At 46.6% G+C, this 20510-nt stretch overlaps 1 protein-coding gene across 2 annotated transcripts in view; it reads left to right on the top strand.

Moving 5' to 3' along the window:
* Positions 1-20510, top strand: part of MCM3AP (minichromosome maintenance complex component 3 associated protein) — a 622263-nt gene that overhangs the window by 94171 nt on the left and 507582 nt on the right. For both annotated transcript variants that reach the window (XM_086956240.1, XM_086956239.1), the window contains exon 5: positions 19275-19434. In XM_086956240.1, the coding sequence (XP_086812366.1) occupies positions 19275-19434 (160 nt within the window). The remainder of the gene's footprint in view (positions 1-19274; positions 19435-20510) is intronic.

Here is a 20510-nt window from a genome sequence, read left to right as displayed (position 1 = left end):
GCGCCAGGACCCCTGGACCTCGAAGACCCCGACCAACCCGCAGGACGTACTCAGCCGCCACCCTCAGCGCACTCAACACCGGCCGACGCCCAGAGTGCCACCAAGCCACACCACGTCGCACCCACGGACCCTTCAGCTGCCACGCCTGCAAGTTCTCCTGCATCCGGACCTGCCTCGCACCAACACCCGCCAAGTCATACACCAGCAGCACCCACCTCAAGTGCATCCTGCTCAACACCCGCTCCGTCCACAGACACGCCATCGAACTCTGGAACCTCCTCGACACCACAGCCCCTGACGTTGCCTTCCTCGCGGAGACCTGGATGAACGCCTCTTCAGCTCCCGACATCGCCATCGCTATCCCAGAGGGCTACAAGATCGTCCGGAGGGACCGAAACGCCAACCAGATGGGAGGAGGCATCGCCATCGTCCACAGGAGCACCATCCGTCTCACGACCAGCACCGACAACACCCTGACCAGCGCCGAACACCTGCATTTCCAGATCCACACCAACCCGAACACCACCCTCAGAGGCACCCTGATCTACCGACCCCCTGGACCACGCACGCAATTCAGCGAGGACATCGCCGACTTCGTCAGCCCGCATGCCCTCCCCTCCGCTGACTACATCCTCCTGGGAGACTTCAACTTCCATCTGGAGAACAACAACGACCGCAACACCAGCACCCTGCTCGACAACCTCGCCAACCTGGGACTCAAGCAACTGGTGTCCACCCCCACCCACCTCGCCGGACACACACTCGACGCAGTCTTCTCTTCCAGCACAGACATCGACTTCAGCCACGCCACTGAGCTTCAATGGACGGACCACAGCTGCGTCCACTTCACCTTCAAGAGAACGACGACCCACCACCACCAGCAACAGGCCGCCCGCAGAAGCTGGAACAAGATCACAGCAGACCAGCTCGCCGCCTCCCTGAGCCACCACCCTCCTGCCAGCTCAGCGAACCCCAGCCAGGCCGCCGACAACCTCATGAAGTGGATCAGCAACTGCGCGGACGAACTCGCCCCACTGAGGACCCCGCCTAGCAGACCCGGCAGCAAGAAGGCCCCATGGTTCACCGACGAACTCAAGAGCTCCAAGAAGAACTGCCGAGCCCTCGAGAAAGTCTGGAGAAGGGAACCGACACCGGACAACAGGACCTCCTTCAAACTTGCCACCCGGAAACACCACCAGCTGATCCGCGCCGCCAAGAAAACAGCATTCAAGGAACGGTTGGACAACAACGCACACAACTGCAAGGAACTCTTCAACATCGTGAAAGAGCTTTCCAACCCCAGCGCAGGAAACAACGACATCACCCCATCGCAAGACCTCTGCAACTCCCTCGCTTCATACTTCCACAACAAGATCGCGGACATACACAACAGCTTCAACAACCAACCAACTCACACCATGACCGAACAACCACCCCCCACCACCACCCTCCACGCCTGGACCCCGATCAGCACCGAAGACACCATCCGCACGATGAACTCCATCCACTCCGGATCACCGACCGACCCCTGCCCTCACCACGTCTTCAACAAGGCCGACGCTGTCATCGCACCCCACCTGCGAGACATCATCAACACATCCTTCGACACCGCCACCTTCCCTGAGAGCTGGAAGCACGCCGAACTCAGCGCTCTACTCAAGAAACCCACAGCGGACCCCACCGAACTCAAGAACTACCGCCCTATCTCGCTCCTCCCGTTTCCAGCCAAAGTCATCGAGAAGACCGTCAACAAGCAGATGGCCGCCTTCCTCGAGACGAACGGATCCCTCGACCCCTCACAGTCCGGCTTCCGAGCCAACCACAGCACCGAGACCGCCCTCATCGCCGCCACCGATGACATCCGAGCCCTGATGGACAAGGGAGAAACAGCGGCCCTCATCCTCCTAGACCTCTCCGCGGCATTCGACACGGTCTGCCACCGCACCCTAGTACGGCGCCTCAGCAACATCGGCATCCAGGACAAGGCGCTGGAATGGATCATCTCCTTCCTCGACGGAAGAACACAGAGAGTCCGCCTACCACCGTACAAGTCAGAGGCCTCCGAAGTCATCTGCGGCGTCCCCCAAGGATCATCTCTGAGCCCCACCCTCTTCAACGTCTACATGAGCCCCCTCGCGGCCATCGTACGCAAACACAACCTCAGCATAATCTCCTACGCCGACGACACCCAGCTGATCCTCTCCCTGACCAACGACCCCGCCGCCGCCAGAGCCAACCTGCACGAAGGGATGAAAGAGGTAGCCGAGTGGATGACAACCAGCCGCCTGAAACTGAACTCGGACAAGACGGAGGTCCTCATCCTGGGCTCCTCACCCTCCGCCTGGGACGACTCCTGGTGGCCTCCCACCCTGGGCACCGCACCCAAACCGACAGACCATGCACGAAACCTGGGCTTCATCCTGGACTCCTCCCTCTCCATGACCAGGCAAGTCAACAACGTCTCCTCGGCGTGCTTCAACATCCTACGCATGCTACGGAAGATCTTCTGGTGGATCCCCACCGAGACCAGGAAGACCGTCACCCAGGCCCTCGTCACCAGCCGACTGGACTACGGCAACGCCCTCTACGCCGGTACCACCGCCAAGCTCCAGAAGAGACTCCAGCGGATCCAGAACGCCTCAGCCAGACTCATCCTCGACATCCCATGAACCAGCCACATCTCCGGACATCTGAGAGACCTTCACTGGCTCCCCGTCAACAAAAGAATCACCTTCCGCCTCCTCACCCACGCACACAAGGCCCTACACGACCAAGGCCCGAGCTACCTCAACAGCCGAGTCAACTTCTACGCTCCCAAACGCCACCTCCGATCAGCCAACCACGCCCTCGCCGCCGTCCCCCGCATCCGAAGAGCGACTACAGGAGGAAGGTCCTTCTCCTACCTGGCCGCCAAGACCTGGAACTCCCTCCCTCCCGACCTGCGCCTGACCCAAGACCACCTCTCCTTCAGGAAGAAGCTGAAGACCTGGCTGTTCGAGCAGTAGCGGCACCCCCCCTTCCCCCCCCCTCCCCCCTCCCAGCGCCTTGAGACCCTACGGGTATGTAGCGCGCTTTATAAGTGTCACTGATTGATTGATTGATTGAGTCGTTGGGCCTGTGTCTTTTTATTTTCACAGGTTGCTTCTGAGTCTCGGTGCTGCAGCGCGGTTGGATTGCATTGCTAAGTTTCATCATAATTGCTCTTTGGAGGGCAACCTTCACATGCGACATGTGAGCTATGAATAGCTCATTTGACCTTCCTAACAGAAGGATGTGTTGGTGCAACATTATGAACTCTTGGAGTACAGTTTGTCTGAGTTTAGTGACCGCAAAGCCTTGAATAATCTGGGATCATGATTGTACACAATCTGACGATCTTATGAATTTCAGATGCTAATGGTGCTCGCAGAAGGTGTAATTGGAATTAAAAGGCATGGCAGGCCAGGGATTCCTGCTTCGCGTGCTGCTTCATTGTGTGTACACAAGTGGCCAGACTATCATTTACACACAATTAATTGCGTGCAAGTCCTGACAAAGAATGGTAAAGCATGTATTCGGCAATGGTGATTTTCAGTATTGGAGTGCATACCTTACCTTCGAACACTGGCACGTGACATGCTAGCCTGGATCTAGGGTTCTGTATGTGCAGGTTTATGAGTGCATGAGGTCACAAGGTTGGGGCATGAGGGGCTGTAGTAGGGAGACTTTAAAAGCTCAGCAGAAATTCAGGAGATCTACTGTTAGGCTAGAGGCCTTGGCCTGCAATCCACTTGGATTGCTGGGTCTGAAGTGCACATGTTGGGCTAGCTATCACAACCCCAAAAATGAACAGCATCAAACACGTTATTTACCTATTGTTAACTTTAATGGAAACAAAGTTAATTGCAGCCAATTTCATTAAAAAAATTATGCTGTAGGTAGTTTTAGTGTATGTTACTGATGTGGAAAGAAATCTCATATAGCTTCTTTCTCAGGATGACCTGCAATAAATAATGTAAAAACTGTGGTAGAATAGGACATTTCAGTAGTGTATGTAGAGATCACAGACACAACACCACACAAACACGTGGGCCAGTGTCCTATGTTGTAAGTAATAGTGACCTTGCACAATTGGTTGATCAGACATCAGAGATGAACAAGGGAGTCGTTGTTTCAGTCACTGATGGTGTTCCAGATAACATAATAAAATCCCCTAATAGTGAATTTCAAATCTTGGGGGTTAAACTCATGTTGATGGTAGATTCTGGACAATAATCACACGTCAATACTACCTGAAAAATTAGGTCAAAGTATACAATATGATGAATTACAACCATCCGATATAATAGAAGGTTTTGATGGCACAAAGATTGACATTGAGGGTTTCTTTCAGGTAGAATTACATTTCAAAAATAGATTTGAATCTGTAAAACTGTACATTACGCAAAAGGGTGTTAATGTATTAGGTTGGGGGGACCAATATAAATTAGGTTTAACACTTAATCCAAGGTCTAGTGAACCTGTTTCATTGTGTGATTACATGTTATTTAACAACATTTCAGTGATCAATACAGACATCAGTTGGATGATAGAGAAGGAAAATTAATTAGCAAATATGACAAGGTGTTTTCTGATAAATTGAGAAAACTGAAGAATTTCTCTCATAAGATTGTATTAAAAGAAAACGTGGTACTAGTCAAACAAAAAATAAGATGAGTACCAATCAATATCCGAGATGAACTCCAGGAAATGTTAAAGGAATTGTCTGATGAAGGTATTATTTAAGCCATTGAATCGTCAGAATAGGTTTCACCTATTGTTCTTGTCCAGAAACCTGATAAAAAATTGAGGGTATGTGTGGACTTGAGGGCTCTTAATTCCAATATTGTTGTTGACTGTCATCCTCTACCCAATATCAACGAGGTGATGTCTGTTTGAAGGCGCCCAAATCTTTTCCACACTGGACTTACGTTTGGCATGCCATCAGATAGAATTAATGGAGGAACCGAAAAAATGTACAGTTTTTATTACCCCATTTGGGTTGTACCAATACACAAGAATGCCTTTCTGTCTGGCGTCAATGTTTCAGAGTTATGTTCCACATGTTCAGAGATGCGGACGAATATGTTAAATGTTTCCAGAACGACATTTGTATTTTTTCAAGGAACGAATCTGAGCATTTAATTCACTTAAATGAAGTGTGTAAAAGGTTGGTGAACCATGGTCTCACTTTAAAAGCACATAAATGCAAGTTATGTAAATGTTCTGTCGAGTATTTGGGACATACATTATCTGGAGACGAAGTAATTCCAAAGAAAACTAATGTAGATGCTATAGTTAAAGCTCCGCCACCAACAAACAAGGATCAACTTGTATCATTCGCAGGTATGTGTGAGTATTATAGCAAGTTTGTGGAGGGGTTTGCAACCAAAATGGAACCTTTAAGAGCTTTGCTAAGACAGAATGTAAAATATGAAAGGTCAAAGAAACAACACGAAGCATTTAAGGGTATAACAAAATATATTGTGAATGCACCTACATTAAAACATTTTCGTATGAAGAAGGAATGTATCATTACATTGGATGCTAGCCTTTATGGCTTAGGAGGAGTACTTTCACAAAAAGAAGCCAACGAGGAGTGGAATGTTGCCTTTGCCTTGCGTACATTAAATGAATGTGAATGGAAATATGCAGCAATAGGAAGAGAACTGCTTGCGCATGTTTGGGCTGTTGAACATTTTAGGTTGTATGTCTGGGGCAGTAAATTTACTCGTAGAACTGACCATAAACCTCTAGTTAACATTTTATCCAAGGGTGGGGGTTGGAATTCCACTGCCAGGATTGCAAGGTTGGCATCTAAATTTCAAGAATATAATTTCAGTACAGAGTATGTGCCAGGTAAGAGAATTTTTACTGCCGGTTTCCTTTCTCGATTACCATGTGATCAGGATAAGGTAGAAGTTATTAAAGAATGTGATTTTGTTGTCACCATTAGTGATATTGTTGATAATCAATTCCAGGAGATTACAGAAGTGGAATAGTTGTGAACATTTAGATGATAGGTGGGGTGAATTTAAAAAAAAAGTGTTTTGAATGGATGGCCCAAAAAGAATTTGGCGAGATCTGATTTGTTACAGTTTTTTAAGGTGTCAGAAGAACTAGACTTTGAAAGAAGTTTTTTGTTCAAATCAGGAAAATGTGTTCCTCCAATAGGCATTCAAGACAGTATTCTTAAATTAGCCAACAAGACACACCCTGGAATATCATCCATGAAGCGTTTAGTTGGAAGTTTTTTTGGTGGCCAGGCAAGGATAGGTTTATAGATCATGTGGCCAGAGAATTCCATGAGTGTGTTTCAAGTGAAAAAATGCTGAAGGTGCATGTTCCGCCAGGTCTGTTTAAGGATTTACCAAAAGGTTCACGTTTTGCAGTGGTCATGATTGATTATCGTTCTAAATGGCCAGAGGTTAAATTTGTTTCCAAGGCTACAACAAGTGCAGTCATTGTTTTTTTTATTTTTTTAAAACCTTTATTTTACCTTCACACAGTTACACAGCAGTTTGCCTACAACCCGAGGGGCCGGCCGCTAATAAAAGAGCAGTGATAGCCATGCATAAAAGAAGTCCACACAGTAGTCACGCTGCTACTGTAAAAAGGCACATCACGAAATCGAGTGAGAGGTATTTAGCCAATATCACGTTGCAAGTTAAGTAAGGTTTTGTTTTTTGTTTTTTCTGAAAATAACAAAAAGAACAATCAGGAAATCACAATGCGGTCAAATAAAAGTAATAGTGCAGTTTAGCTGTACGAAAGATTCATATGGCAGTATATGTTGCTATTTATTGTCTGGAGTCCCTAACCGAAGTGAGGGAGGACGGTATCCCCACCTCCATTTGCATCTGTGTGGTATTTCCTATCTCTCCTCTCCCCCCTCAATCTACCTCCCCCTCATCATCTGGTTCTAACTGGTCATCCTCTGGCAGAGGGTCACATATGTCACCACGGTACACATTCCATGGGGACCATACCTTATTCCATTTGCCTGGGCACGCACGGCTTAAATATACCGCCCTCTCAGTTATCATTATCTTGTCCATATTCATGCACCACTGCGACTTCGTTGGTAGTTCTGCCTCCCCCCAACGCTGAGCAATATCTCTCTTCGCCACAATCATGCCTAATGTCACCCAGAGTTGTCCATGTCTGGATAAGTCAGTTGGTCCCCACACGTTTAAGAGACATCGCCTTGGTTCTGGGAGGAGAGAGGTCTCTCGGGTCTGTGATACAGTGCGCAATATTTGCCGCCAGTAATTTTGTATGCGTGGGCAGTCCCAGAGTGTGTGGAAAAAGGAACCCTCCTCCCCACAGCCACGTAGACAGAAAGGGTGCTGTATTCTGTGGATGCGATGTAAGAGTGTTCTTGTATAATATACTCTATGTAGGACCTTAAGTTGGACGAGTCTCAGCCTAGCTGAGATGCCTACCTCTTTAGGTGACGCCAATGCCTCATTCCATTCGTGCTCATCTAGGGTGTCTACTTCCCTTTCCCATCTTTCCTTCAGGGGAGCCAGCGGGTCAGGCAAATTGTTCCGGAGTTTACGATAAGTCAGTGACGTCGCTCTTTCTATCATAAAGTCAGTTAGGAGGCGATCCTCCAGCGGGGAGGACTCTCGTAGAGTCGACCCGGAGGGGATGGCTGCAAGCAAAGCATGGCGTATTTGTACGTAGCGGTATGACTCGTGTGGCCCTAGGTCGTACAATTCCCTCAGGCGGGTGAATGAAATGACTTCGCCCCGCTCCCACATGTCGCCCACCGTGGATATTCCAATGGAATCCCAGTGAGAGAAGCCCTTACTGTATCTCAGGTTATCCAAGGCACGTGTGTCCCAGAGCGGGTCGAGTTTAGTAATTTTCCCCTTCCAGCCCAGCGCGGCCGTCGCCACATGCCATAGTTCCACAGTGAGTTTGGTAGGCCCCGTTAAGAGTCTTATTCTACGTCGGTCATAGAGTGGGGCAAGCATGTTGTTGGTGCCCAGCTGCGCCCTATCTGTTTGAAAAGCTGGATCAGATTGTGAGGCATGTATCCATTGATTAATGGGCTTAAGCTGCGCCGCCCAGTAATATTGGTGCAGATTCGGCAATGCAATGCCTCCATCGCACCAGCCTCTGTGTAGTTTGGCCTGCGCTATGCGTGCCGGACGATTGCACCACAGCAGCCCAGAAACAACTGCGGCTACCTTTTTAAAATACCCCGGCGCCACCGAAAAGGGCGTGTTGTCTAGGATATACAGAAAGCGGGGCAATGACATCATTTTATACAACGCTGCTTTTCCCAGCATTGTCAATGGTAACCCCGCCCAGAATTTGACGTCTTGCTTAAGTCGTTCCAATGGTGGCGCCAGATTTAATTTCATTTATCCCAGTGGATCCCGCGTGGCATGGATCCCTAAATACTTGAAAGAGGAACCAGCTAATCTTAGGGGACAGTCTGGCCCGAGCGTCGGGACCTGGCCCCTCAGTACATATAGCTCCGATTTGCTCCAATTAATTGTGTATCCTGAAATTCTGCCGTGCTCGTCACACAGATTCAAAAGAGCCGGCACGCCTTGTTCGGGATCTGTTAAGTACACCAGCATGTCGTCTGCATAGAGGGACAGCCGGTCTTCCCAACCCTCCTTCCATTGTATCCCATTAAGTAAGGGTGTTTGTCTTATTAGGTTAGCCAGTGGTTCTAGGGCTAGCGCGAAAAGCAAAGGAGATAGGGGGCAGCCTTGTCGGGTGCCTCTCCCTTGCGAAAATGTACGTGAAATGTGGCCATTCGCCACCACGTGTGCCATCTGCTCCGCATATAACAGCCTAATCCACGATATAAAGTTCGGGCCGAAGCCCATGCAGGACAACACCTCAAAAAGGTAGTTCCATTCCACCAGGTCAAAAGCCATTTTCGCATCCAGGGCCAGTATGACTGCGCTGCCGTGAATCTGGTCCGCCCTCGCCAGCACCCCATGAACCCTGCGAAGATTTAGTGCCGTGTTCCTATGGGGCATAAATCCCGATTGATCTGGATGGATAAGATCAGGCAGATGAGCCATCAACCGGTTAGCCAGGAGTTTAGCCAGGATTTTACCTTCTGCGTTTAATAAGGAGATGGGGCGATATGAGGAACACTCTTCCTGTGATTTACCGGGCTTGGGTATTGCTACTATAGTGGCCGTTCTCTGGTCTAATGGAAGCGCACCCTTCTCTCGGCATTCCTCATACATATCGAGCAGGTACGGACTAAGGTCCTCGGACTGGGACTGGTACCATTCAACTGGAATGCCGTTTGGACCGAGAGCTTTTCCAGGTTTGAGCGCTCGCATGGCCAGCTGTATTTCATCGCTGGTTATGGCCACATCCAGGTCGGCTATTGCCTCTGGTTGTAATACTGGGATTTCCATTCTACTCAGTGCACCCTGAGCCATGACCGCGGTCACCTCCCTCTCTGGAGTATACACCTGTTTGAAATGTGCCGCCAGTGCTTCTACTATCTGTTCAGGGTTGGTTTGCATCACGCCATTTCTATCTATAACCTGTTGAATCCCTCTGGAGCTACCCCCCTTTTATCGAGCCAGGCCAACATCTTTCCCGCCTTATCGCCTACATCATATATCCGATTCTGTGAATCAGTAATGTGCCCCTGCACCGTGAGACGAGCATGTTCTGTGTATAATCGCTGATGGAGTGCAAGGGTATGTGCCGTGTCATCTGTAGGGTTAGCCTCGTGTAACGTTGTTACTTCACGTAGTTTTAGCTCAAGTTTAGACTGTTCAGCCGCCTGTTCCTTTTTATGGACCGCGATAGAGCTTATAGCTTGCCCCCTTAGTACTGTCTTGTAGGCCTCCCATAGCACCTCGGAGGAGGCCACAGTTGCCACATTTTCATCAAAATATTGCGTTGTAGCCTTCTGGAGAGCTTTCCTGATTTTCGGGATTTTGAGATATGATGCTTGAATGGGGTATATGCGGATACGCGATTTTGCCTGGGTGGAAATGGTTAGAGTAATCAGGGAATGGTCTGAGATGCCTCGAGGGTGTATGTCTGCAGTATCTACACGCTGTAATCCTTCACCTAAAGCCAGGAAGTAGTCTATCCGGGAAAGACTGTTATGGACTGTGGAATGGAACGTGTACTGTTTGTCCTGAGGATGGACGTGACACCATATATCTACTAACCCCATTGCTGTTAGGAATCGCTGAAACCGAGAGGGTCCCCCAGGTGAAGCTGTCGCTGGAAACCTATCAAGCTGTAAATCTACCGCTGCATTAAAATCCCCACCCAAAATTACATCACTCTCGGGGAGAGACAACAAAAAGTCACCAAGGGCTGGAAGCATTATTGAATGAAGGGATGGTGGGATATATACTGAGACCACAGTTAGAGGGCGACCGTCCCATTGCCCCTGCAATGCTGCAAAGCAGCCCTGACTATCAGTTTTTGTGCTTATTGGAATGAAGTGCGAGGGATTTTTCAATCGGAATACCAGTTCCCCGGGAGCCCGATGAAAACTCTGAATGCACCATCATCTTGTACCCTTTCCTATCCAAGGCCTTAGTGGCCCCTCCTGTCAAGTGTGTCTCCTGCAAGAGCGCCAATTGGGGTTTGTGCCTTTTCAACGCGTTTAGTACCAGGCCGCGTTTCACCTTATCCCCTAGTCCCCGCACATTCCATGAAAGCATTCTAAGGGAGGAACCACTCGATCGAGACTCAGCATTCCCTGCGTCAACTAGTTGTTCATCCGCCATTTTCAATCACGCAGCCACATACAAACCGTCCAAAAAGGATCAATCGTACCTGTAGGTATACCTTTTCAGTTACACCACACACAATACAAGCACCAGTTCCTGACCGACTTAGTGAATTTCCAACAAAAAAATAACAACCCCCCCACCCATTCCCTCCCTGCCTCCCTGCTTCAACTGCCCGCCACCCCAACTGAGCAGAGCGCATGACCCATCCCACAAACAGAGTACTTGCACATTGGGGGAGAGTGAGCAGGCGGCTCCCTTGCTGCCCTCGGAGTACCCAGGCCGGCGTCCATTAACGACCTGCATGAGCAAACAGTGAGTCAGGGAGTCAGTGTCTAAATAATTCACGGCCTGATGACATTATTTGCCCCCGGCAGTTCCAGACAGTTCCAGCGTCGGTGATGCACTCGCGCTTCTTCCAACTGAAGTCTGTGAGCCATGCCGGCTATCGTTCCGGTGCCTGTTGCGCAGTCTGTCGGATTTGCATTCCACTGTGCGCCACCCTTCAAGCCAGTCTCTCGCTGCCTCGGGGGAATCGAAAAACCAAACTTTCTTATCAGCGACCACCCGTAACCGGGCTGGGAACAACATAGAGTATGGCAATTCCGGTTCACGCAGTGTCTTTTTCACTTCCAAAAAGGTCCTCCTCCGTCTTGTTACCTCCGCTGTATAGTCCGGGAAAAAGGATATCAGCGAGTTTTGAATTTGAATGGCTGGTGCCACTCTGGCCGCCTGGAGGATGATGTCGCGATCTCTAAAGTTAAAAAGTCTCGCTAGGATCGGGCGCGGTTAGGCCCCTGGCTTAGGCGTTCCCCCCAGGTACCCTATGGGCCCGTTCCACGGTGAAGAAGTTTGAAAGGCCCTTGAGGGCTAGCTGGTTCTTTATCAAATCTTCCACATATAAGTCCATGGCTCCTGTGGTTTCAGATTCCGGGACCCCCAAAATGCGGACGTTGTTCCGCCGGGAACGACCTTCATGACCGTCCAGCTTTTCCTTGAGCAGCTTATTGTCGGTCTGCAATTTCTCCATTGCGACCTGCAGATCCGAGACATCCTCCACCAATGATATAGCTACCACCTCCAGCTGCTTCACTCTTTCACTCATCTTCTGAGGGTCCGCCCGTATCAGGGTCACTTCTTTTGCGGTCGCTCCCACCGTTGCTTGTACCTGGGCCAAGGCGTGCAAGACGTCCTCCAAGGTAGCCTTCTTCGCACCGTCTCCTTCCGTGCCTTTGCCCATAGATTTGCGCTGCTCCGGCTGGGAGAGTGATTGTTTATCATAAGCGAATTTATCAAGCTTAGCTTGAGTGGAGGTATTTCTGAGTCCTTTTCCCGCCATAGTGTCACGCTGGCGCGTTCAGCCAGTCTTGGCATGCTGTTGGAGGATTGTCCGCAGCGGATGGTCTGTTAGGCCGCCCGAGTTTCAGCGGCGCCCAGTCTTCTTAGTTGTTAGACTTCCCACCGTCGGGCCCACACTCTGTACAACAGACGCACTAGTTACTCAGGATTTAGTTCCAAAGAGGGCGTCCGGTCCCTTCGGTGAGAAAGTTTGTGCCTACAATGGCGGATGGGATGTAAAATGGCGGCGACTACGCACTTACTTTCCCGACTTCAGTTGCACTTAGCGCCGCCGTCGTCCACTGTAGTGTCTTGACGTTGGAGCGATATTGCAAATCCTTATTCGGTCTGGTAGGATCTGCAGGCTTTCAACGCCGTTGTCGTGGGTCTGCTCTCGCTGTGGGCACTTCCGGTTTACAGCGCCGACGAGGCTCCACTTCCGTCCGGGCAGGTCCCAACCAAGCCACCGCGGCTGCACTCACGCCACCAGGCCGCACACAGAGGTCGTAGTTTCTTCCCGTTCCCGGGGCATCAATGCTCCCAAACTTTTCCTCCAAGTGCCGTTCGGTCACCGGACCCGGGGCACCCCTTCTGGGTTCGTTTTTGAACGGATAGGCATGCGGATTGATGCGGGAAGCCGCCTTGCTACGGGAGCCTCTCTAGTTTGCTGCCGCCATCGTCGGCTGCTAGCCACGCCCCCCCGTCATTGTTTTTTTTAAAGACGTTTTTGCAGGTGAGGGACGTCCTTCCACTTTAGTTACAGACAACGGAATGTGGTATCATACATAAATGTACATCTTTATATGAACCACACGAAAATGGACAGGTGGAACGGTTCAATAGAGTTTTGAAGACTTTTGTTATTGATTCATTATAAATGGGTGGCAGTTGGATGAACTCTTTAAGAGAAAAATTATGAGTTTATCGCATTACACCTCATGCCACGACAGAAGTCAGCCCAGGTTACTCAAAGGTAGAGATCCTGCCTCTAAAGTATGTCCATGGTGGTTTATGAACAAGTCACAATAAACTTAATAACAAGGAATGTGTGCATGATACGGCAAAGTGAAACCATGAGATGGTATAATGATAAATGGAAAACCAAAGTTCACTTTTTTCTATTGGGAGACTGGGTTAGGATTCTTAAACCCGGGTTAATGAATACAATTTCAAATAAATGTGGAAAACCTTTTCAAATCAAAAAAGTTTGCAGTAATTGTGTAATTGCTCATGATGGAAAAGTGTGGAATGTAAAAAAAATAGCTAGGTGTCAAAACTTTGACATGATTCAACATAATAGTTCTAGGATAGTCAATCATTTTGATGCTAAAACGTGATGAAATTTATGATGAAACTATTGCTTCAAGAGTCAAACTATCTGATCGCATGAGACGTATGCCTAATAAATTTAACGATTTCTAAATTGAGGAGGGTAGACTCTTTTATGATTTGACCTTGCTTAGAGTGCCCTTGAGGGGGATGAAATAGATGGCATCATAACAGTTCAGGATATTAAGGAAGCTATATGGGAGTTAGTGTCTGATAAACCCCAGGCACTGACAGATTTCGAAAATAATTTTATAAAGCCTACGTAAACACCCTGACCCACATATGAGTCTTCCTGTATGAGGTGTCGATAACAGAGGGAAGGTTACCCTAATCTTCCGAGAAGCCTTATTAGCAGTGATGCCAAAACCAGGGTGTGAGCCTACAGATCATACCTCAAACAGATTGCCATATTGAATTCTGACTTCGGAATCCTTTGAAAGATACTGGCTAGCCCTATACATCGGTTACTCCCACTATTGATCCACGCTGACCAAAATTGTGTTGTCTCAGGCAGAAATGCATCTCAAAACATGAGACGATTGTATAGAATTATGGAGGTTGTCTATTGAGGAGGCCCCATGATGCCGGTCCGGTCCTTGATATAGAAAATGTTTTTGATACCTTGGTGTGGGTTTACCTTTTCAGGGTGCTGTCAAAATTTAGATTTAAGAACGAAAGTATGCGGCCCATCCATTTGCTCTTTGCAAATTCTGCTGCTTGGCTTCAGCTGGGTTAGCTCATATCACCCCCACACTGAAAGTGGCTAGAGGGACCATGCATGGATGCCTTCTCTCCCCTATACTTTTTTGTGCTGGCTATAGAGCCTCTAGCACTGTGGGTGAGACTGGAGGAGGAAGCGTGGATTATCCTGCGGATGGAGAGGACTCATGGAGAATAACTGCATGTAGACCATGTCTTGTTTTTACCTAAAGAATTTGGTGGGGGACCACTCTGGCATTACTCGGCTCATTCGGGAGTTCGGGTTGGCATCGGGGTTCTTTGTAAACTGGCAGAAATCTTGCTTATTCCCATTATGTCTAATAGCCCTCTCTGTACAACTCGGCTTGGGGGGAGATTCGGCCAGCTGGGACAGTGTCTCATTCCACTGCTTGGGTATTTGTATATATAATTCTGAACATGGCCTTTTAGATGGCAACTTTCCCAGGGCAGTGGGCGTACATGGCCTTATGGAAGATGCTTCTACTCTCATACTTTGCTAACTACCTTGCAATTATCCCATTGTTACTTATCCAGAAGCTCATCTGGGAGCTTGATGCTCTTCTGGAACAACGTACCTGGCATACAGGCAGTCGCATGGTAGCTATGACTTAGGTTGACCCGGCTGGAATAGGGCCCCTTCAACTTCAAACATTACTATTTAGCAGCATAGCTGCTATGGCTGTCTTGCTGGCTTTTGAGTCCCTGCTTCATGAGACACCCTACCAGACAACCCTTTCTTCGCGAAGAAATATATCAAACTAATGCTCCAGACATCATGCTCTGACTTGATTACCCTCACCTGGTGCGTTTATCATAGCGATGCCCTGCCAGGGGCTTGCTCATTACTAAATACGCAACTTCTTAAGCCCCTATGCTGCCATGACTTGATCTCCCCAAACAACAAGTGTGCATTGTCATGCAGGATTTACACCATTGGAAGGAGGCTGGCATTTCAACTCTAGATGATTTCTTTCTGGGCGGCCAGCTCCTACACTTTCTCAGGCTCAGGGAGCAATTTGACCTTTATGAAGGACACTTTCTCTTGCATGGCTAGTTCTGTCATATACCAAGCCTGGAACAAATACTCTTCTGCAAACTTTATATATGATGGTTGGCATTAGGAAATGTGTTGCTTTAAGTCAAAGAATTGATCAGATCATTAAAGTATTTATACATAGTCATGTGCAATGCCAAATTTAAATAAATACAATTTCATTGCACAGAGCACTCTCCCCTTCGAGGAGCAGCAATATATTCCCCACCTCCCATGCTGTGGTGCTCTGCCCGACGGACCTCTGCCATATGCTGTGGTGCTGCCTCTCCTAGTACCATATTGGTCAGCAATGACTCAGCAGTTGGCTGGCTCACAGGATTATCTTCATTGAGTTCTTGAGAGGTCTGTGCCTTGGGCATATGCAAAAGGTCGAAGGAAAATAGAATAGTGGTTTGTTTTAAACTACGATTAATAGGCAAATAAGCCAAATACCCCAGATCACAGCCCTCGCATTAGTACTTGACAGTGCTACTGACTCTGCCATCCCTCGCAAATCACAACTTAATAATCTACCTGCCTCCAGCTCTGTTTTTGTTGATTAAATGTTATACCACCCAAGTTTTGTCGATTACAGTGAGGCACGCATAACTAATCCTGACTAGTATTATATACTCCTATTATTCACTTGTCCAGAGACATCGATTCTATAGCCGCACTGAGATGGTGCTGACAATGTTTTAAGTAATTGACCTGCTTTTCATTATTGTGTGATGTTAATTGTTCATGAAAAATGGCAATAAGGGTAGTTAAAAAAATAAAACACATTAGTAGTCTAGACCAAAGTAAGCATTGGTGAAATGTTTTTTTTGACTACCAATGGCAGTCCGAGGTTACCGACAATAACTGCCAGGGTTGCATTAGTCGACTGCTGATGTCCTGAATCCACTATTCTGTTGCCCTCACACCTAATGACTCAGCACTCCTGTTTAGAGCTTGACTCTATTAAGGTAGGTGGTGGACGAGAAGTAAAGGCTTCCTACAGGTGATTAGGAACTCAGCAGAAGTGTAATCCATTAGATAACAGTTAATAACTTAGAATTATGGGCAGTTCTTGTTATAGGTAAGTAAAGACACCAGTTATTGTAGGCATATTTCAATGCCTTAATGTCTTCTGCAAGATGTGACTGTTCAACTAAATGAAGTACCTCACACAATGTTCTTCGTTTAATACCTTCAGTTAAAGGCACCTTTAGATTTGCACAGTAATCACCACAAAATATATCCATGATTTCCATTCAGGTACATTTGGTGTAACTAAAACCTTTTAAAGTTGGCATATGGTTCAGGCATCTCTGGACACTTAAGCCCAGATTCTATTAAGTTTTAATGTAGGTTTATGCCATTATCCATTGTGTCTATAACTGTCTCATCAATGGGTGGGTGAAGCAGTTATAAGCTAGGTGCCACAGTCTGGACTTTGTCAAATCCGTTATCTGGAAAATACTTTTTTTAAATGTTATTATTTTTTCCCAGAATGTATATTTCAGTGCGACATCAGCTGCATGGCTTTCTGATTCTTTGCTGCATATACTTATCTGTTTTATACCCTTTCCTTTCAGGCTATTCATGTAGTGGCAACGAATATTATGGTCAGGGTTATATCTTTTCTGGGCAGACTGTTTACCTTGGAGGGGTGTGCTTTTGTGTATAGTGTTTATTGTTTTACTGTATGATGAATGGACTGAGTGCTGGAGTCCACTGGACTCTATTGAGTGTGCTGCACAATATGATGTTCTCCATTGTGCAGGACTGATATTGTTCGGTTTAGCATGCTGGCCCACAGATCGACATACCCTGCCTTCCTGAAACTCGAAGTGTCTGAGGGACAGGAGAGTTAGCTACCCCATTTTCCTTAGAAGTGGCTGGGTTTCTCCTGCCAGATTGAAACTTACCATCTCTCCATTTTCCACCTGTGCACAACACCCACCTATGTAGTGGTTAAGAATACAAGACTAATGCAGATTCCCCTGAGCCAGCCTAAACCAGTCCTTAAAAGAACAGGGCTGGGAACCCACAATTATTTTTCAGAAGTGGTTAGAATATTCCTATTGTATTGAAGGAGCATTCTGACATTGAGTGCAACCTCCCGGTTTGGCTGATTTTGGCCACCAGAGGAAAATAAGTCTTGTGAGCCTCAGCAAATAACATGTTTGAAGACTCAACTTGCCCAGTGATGACCCGTGTGCCTGCATATCAGTAAAAAATACTCTGAAGACCCAGGAATGAAAACCATGCTTAGTTGCCTTTCTACTTCTGGATGCATGCAGAAACCTCTTGCTTTTGGAGAATATGGAAACCTATCCGACTGTGTAAAGGTGTAGAAATGTGCCTGGTAGGAGGAGTGACTGGAATTATGAGAAGAAAGGCAAGCCCCCACTGACTGGTAAGTGCTGCATTGGGAAAATCTCAATGGATAGAGACTACAAAGGTAGTGCAGTACCCCAATCCAAATTGCTCATGTCATCCATGTTGACATTTGGGTCCAGAAGAACACATGCAAGATGGGCAGTCCTCATGGGAGGATACACAATTCCAAAAGGATGGACTATTAAGTGTGTTCACCAATGAAAATTCAGCATTTGTGAAGGACAGCAACAGGAAGCAATGAAGAAGATGGGCGTTTTTTGAAACACATATCCTAGAAACAGCGTGTCTCGAAGAGACAGCACAAGTGCTGCCTAGGCGAGACATAAAAATGTAGGGTAGTCCTGAAACATCCTGAGATTCTTTGTCATCATTGGGGTTCCTGTACCTCCAGTACGTCCTCGGTCTTATTATGATCAGAGCTTTGATCGCCTGGCTGGAAATGCCCCCTTATTGGCTGGCGGTCTACTAGATTCAGAGACCGGTAGAATCTGCTTTCCTACATCAGGTTGAGACTCTTCCAAGGCTTGGTTTTAGTTCTGTCCAGTCTCCTTGGATACTTTCTTAAGATTCATACTCCCCAAATGACAATAGCTTGTTCACTTATTATAAATCCCCAGGTGTGCTGCATCCTACCTCTTCTGCATTGCACCTTCACCCATCTTGCTTTATAAATGCTTTTAAATATCTTCTGAATCAATGGACTGCTGATAAGGGTATGTGTAGGGAGAACAGATGCCCCGATTTGAGTTTCACTGGAACACATTTTCATACCCCGTGAGTGATTTTGATAATGTGTTACCCAACCAGTGATTCTTTTCTTGATTTTGTGACAGAAGATAGACTTTGATACTCATTACAAATGCATATCTCTTGTGTGCAGTGATGAGTAAGTATACTTAGTTCATCGTGCAAAGTTTTTGCTTAAGTGCTGGACCCCTATACAGAGTCGATAGCACATGTTATCAAAATATTTCACATATATCGCTATTTTAAAATTTGGTTGGTCATTTTTATGTGTTTTTCTGTCCAACACAGTTTTCACTATAGCAATTCTAAATGCTCCCACTGCAGTGTCGTATGACATGTTGGGCCGAGGGGGATGGTAGATGGCCTCAATCATGGAAGCTCTTGTTTGCTGAAACCTCAGTATTTGTGAGCATTAGTTTAATATTCCTTGTAATTTGGCTGAAACCCATTTGTGTAAGCCAGATAACCAGAATCTATGAGTCTATTAGCCCACCTAAATCAAAACTACAAAATACCATGTTGGTAAAAATATTACACCAGTAGCCCAAGTTATAGAGTAAACCAAATAATTTTTTAGTGACTGTTCACCTTACGTTTATGCTTCATTTACACTTTGTCCATTTGTTTCAGTTGTACATATTGCTTCTGCAGCTAAATGATATACAGGGGATCTGATTATTTGGTAATGACTTTGATAAAACTTACACCACTAATGTTGCTTACACCCTCATATACATTGGTAGGTGTGTGAATGATTGGGCTTGTAGGGAGCCCAAAGTAAGCTATTTGTGTTGCAAATGTAAAATACACTCAGAGTGGGTTCTGTTGATGTTACTTATGTAAGAGGAGCAATGCCTTGCTTAAAGACGCTGCATACATCCCTTCTTTGATGTCCTCGGCTACATAACAGAGTTTCAAAAACCTGTTTTTGATTAACATTCTGTTATTTTCAGGTCCAGGAAAAAAAACGCTTTCTTCTGCAGAAATTTCAGAAGATATGTTTCAGGAGAGCATCGGAAAACAAAGTGCTGAAGAGCAAAGTTATCAGCCATCACCTCTCAGGAAATCACTGATAAGATCTTCAGTCATTGCTAGTAGCCTGCCCACCAAAGGGTATGTGTGTTTGATTGAAAAACAGTTTTATGAGTACTCTGCATTAGCTTTAAACATCTTGAATGTTTGTGTGAAATTTAGCAATTTCTCATTAGCCAGTTCCTCAAGGTTGTGGCTATGTGTGAATCTTAACAAGGCTTTATAGGGGCTAACATTAACAGATGTCCCAAAAGTTTGTGTGAACATGCCAGCTTGGATGCTATTTGTGTGTCTGTTACTTACAGTTTTCCAAAAAGGTAATTATTTGCTCATGAATCTCATCATGTGTTCTCTAGGATAGTGGCTGAAACCATGCCTCAGCAACTCTTGCGTTAAAAAAAAAAAGGCCTGCATGAACTGTCACATTTGTACCCATAATTCAGTGCTTCATGCGGACTAGAACTGCTGTACTCTGGATTAGTTGCACCTTTGCTTAGCATATACTTCTACTTTCTGGGGGTTCTGAATGAGCCTTGAAAGTTGGATGTGGTTTCCTATATTTTGAAATCTGTTTCTTTCGCTCCCACATGGATAAAATCCATCTGGTGAGCTGTGTAAGGTTGGAAGCTACAATTGAGCACCAGTTGCTTTCTATCAGTACAAGGAATTGTGCAACCTCACACTGTACTAAGTGAGTTCAGTGAATAACCATGGCGAGAAAGTAAGGATTGGGTCCTAGTGAAAAGTTAATACGAAGAACCTCCAAATTGATGAAAAACATAGCAGAATTTTCACTCATTGCTAGGTCTAGATATTTAGAGCAAGGCACAAAATATGGTAGCACAGAAAACTTAACAAGTAAATGCTTATGTGAGCTCCGGGTGAAAGAAATGGGGAGTACTAGGTATCTTCTTTGCGAGAGGGACGTTTGATATGGTTTAATAAAACCATGAGCACAACTCAACCCAGTATTGCCCAGTAATATCATGCATACAAACAGTTTTGAAGAGTAGTGACTTCCTAGTAGTGAACATCTTAGTTACAGTGTGGAAATCCCTCCCTGACTATGCAGAAACCATGCACATCAAAGCAGGTACCTGTCTGGTGATGAAAATTTGTTGATGAAGACCGAGGGCTAATGGGAACATCACACCATG

Source organism: Lissotriton vulgaris, chromosome 2_1 (assembly GCF_964263255.1).
Source record: "Lissotriton vulgaris chromosome 2_1, aLisVul1.2, whole genome shotgun sequence".
Classification (NCBI taxonomy): Eukaryota; Metazoa; Chordata; class Amphibia; order Caudata; family Salamandridae; genus Lissotriton; species Lissotriton vulgaris.
This window is presented reverse-complemented; position numbering and strand designations above follow the sequence as displayed.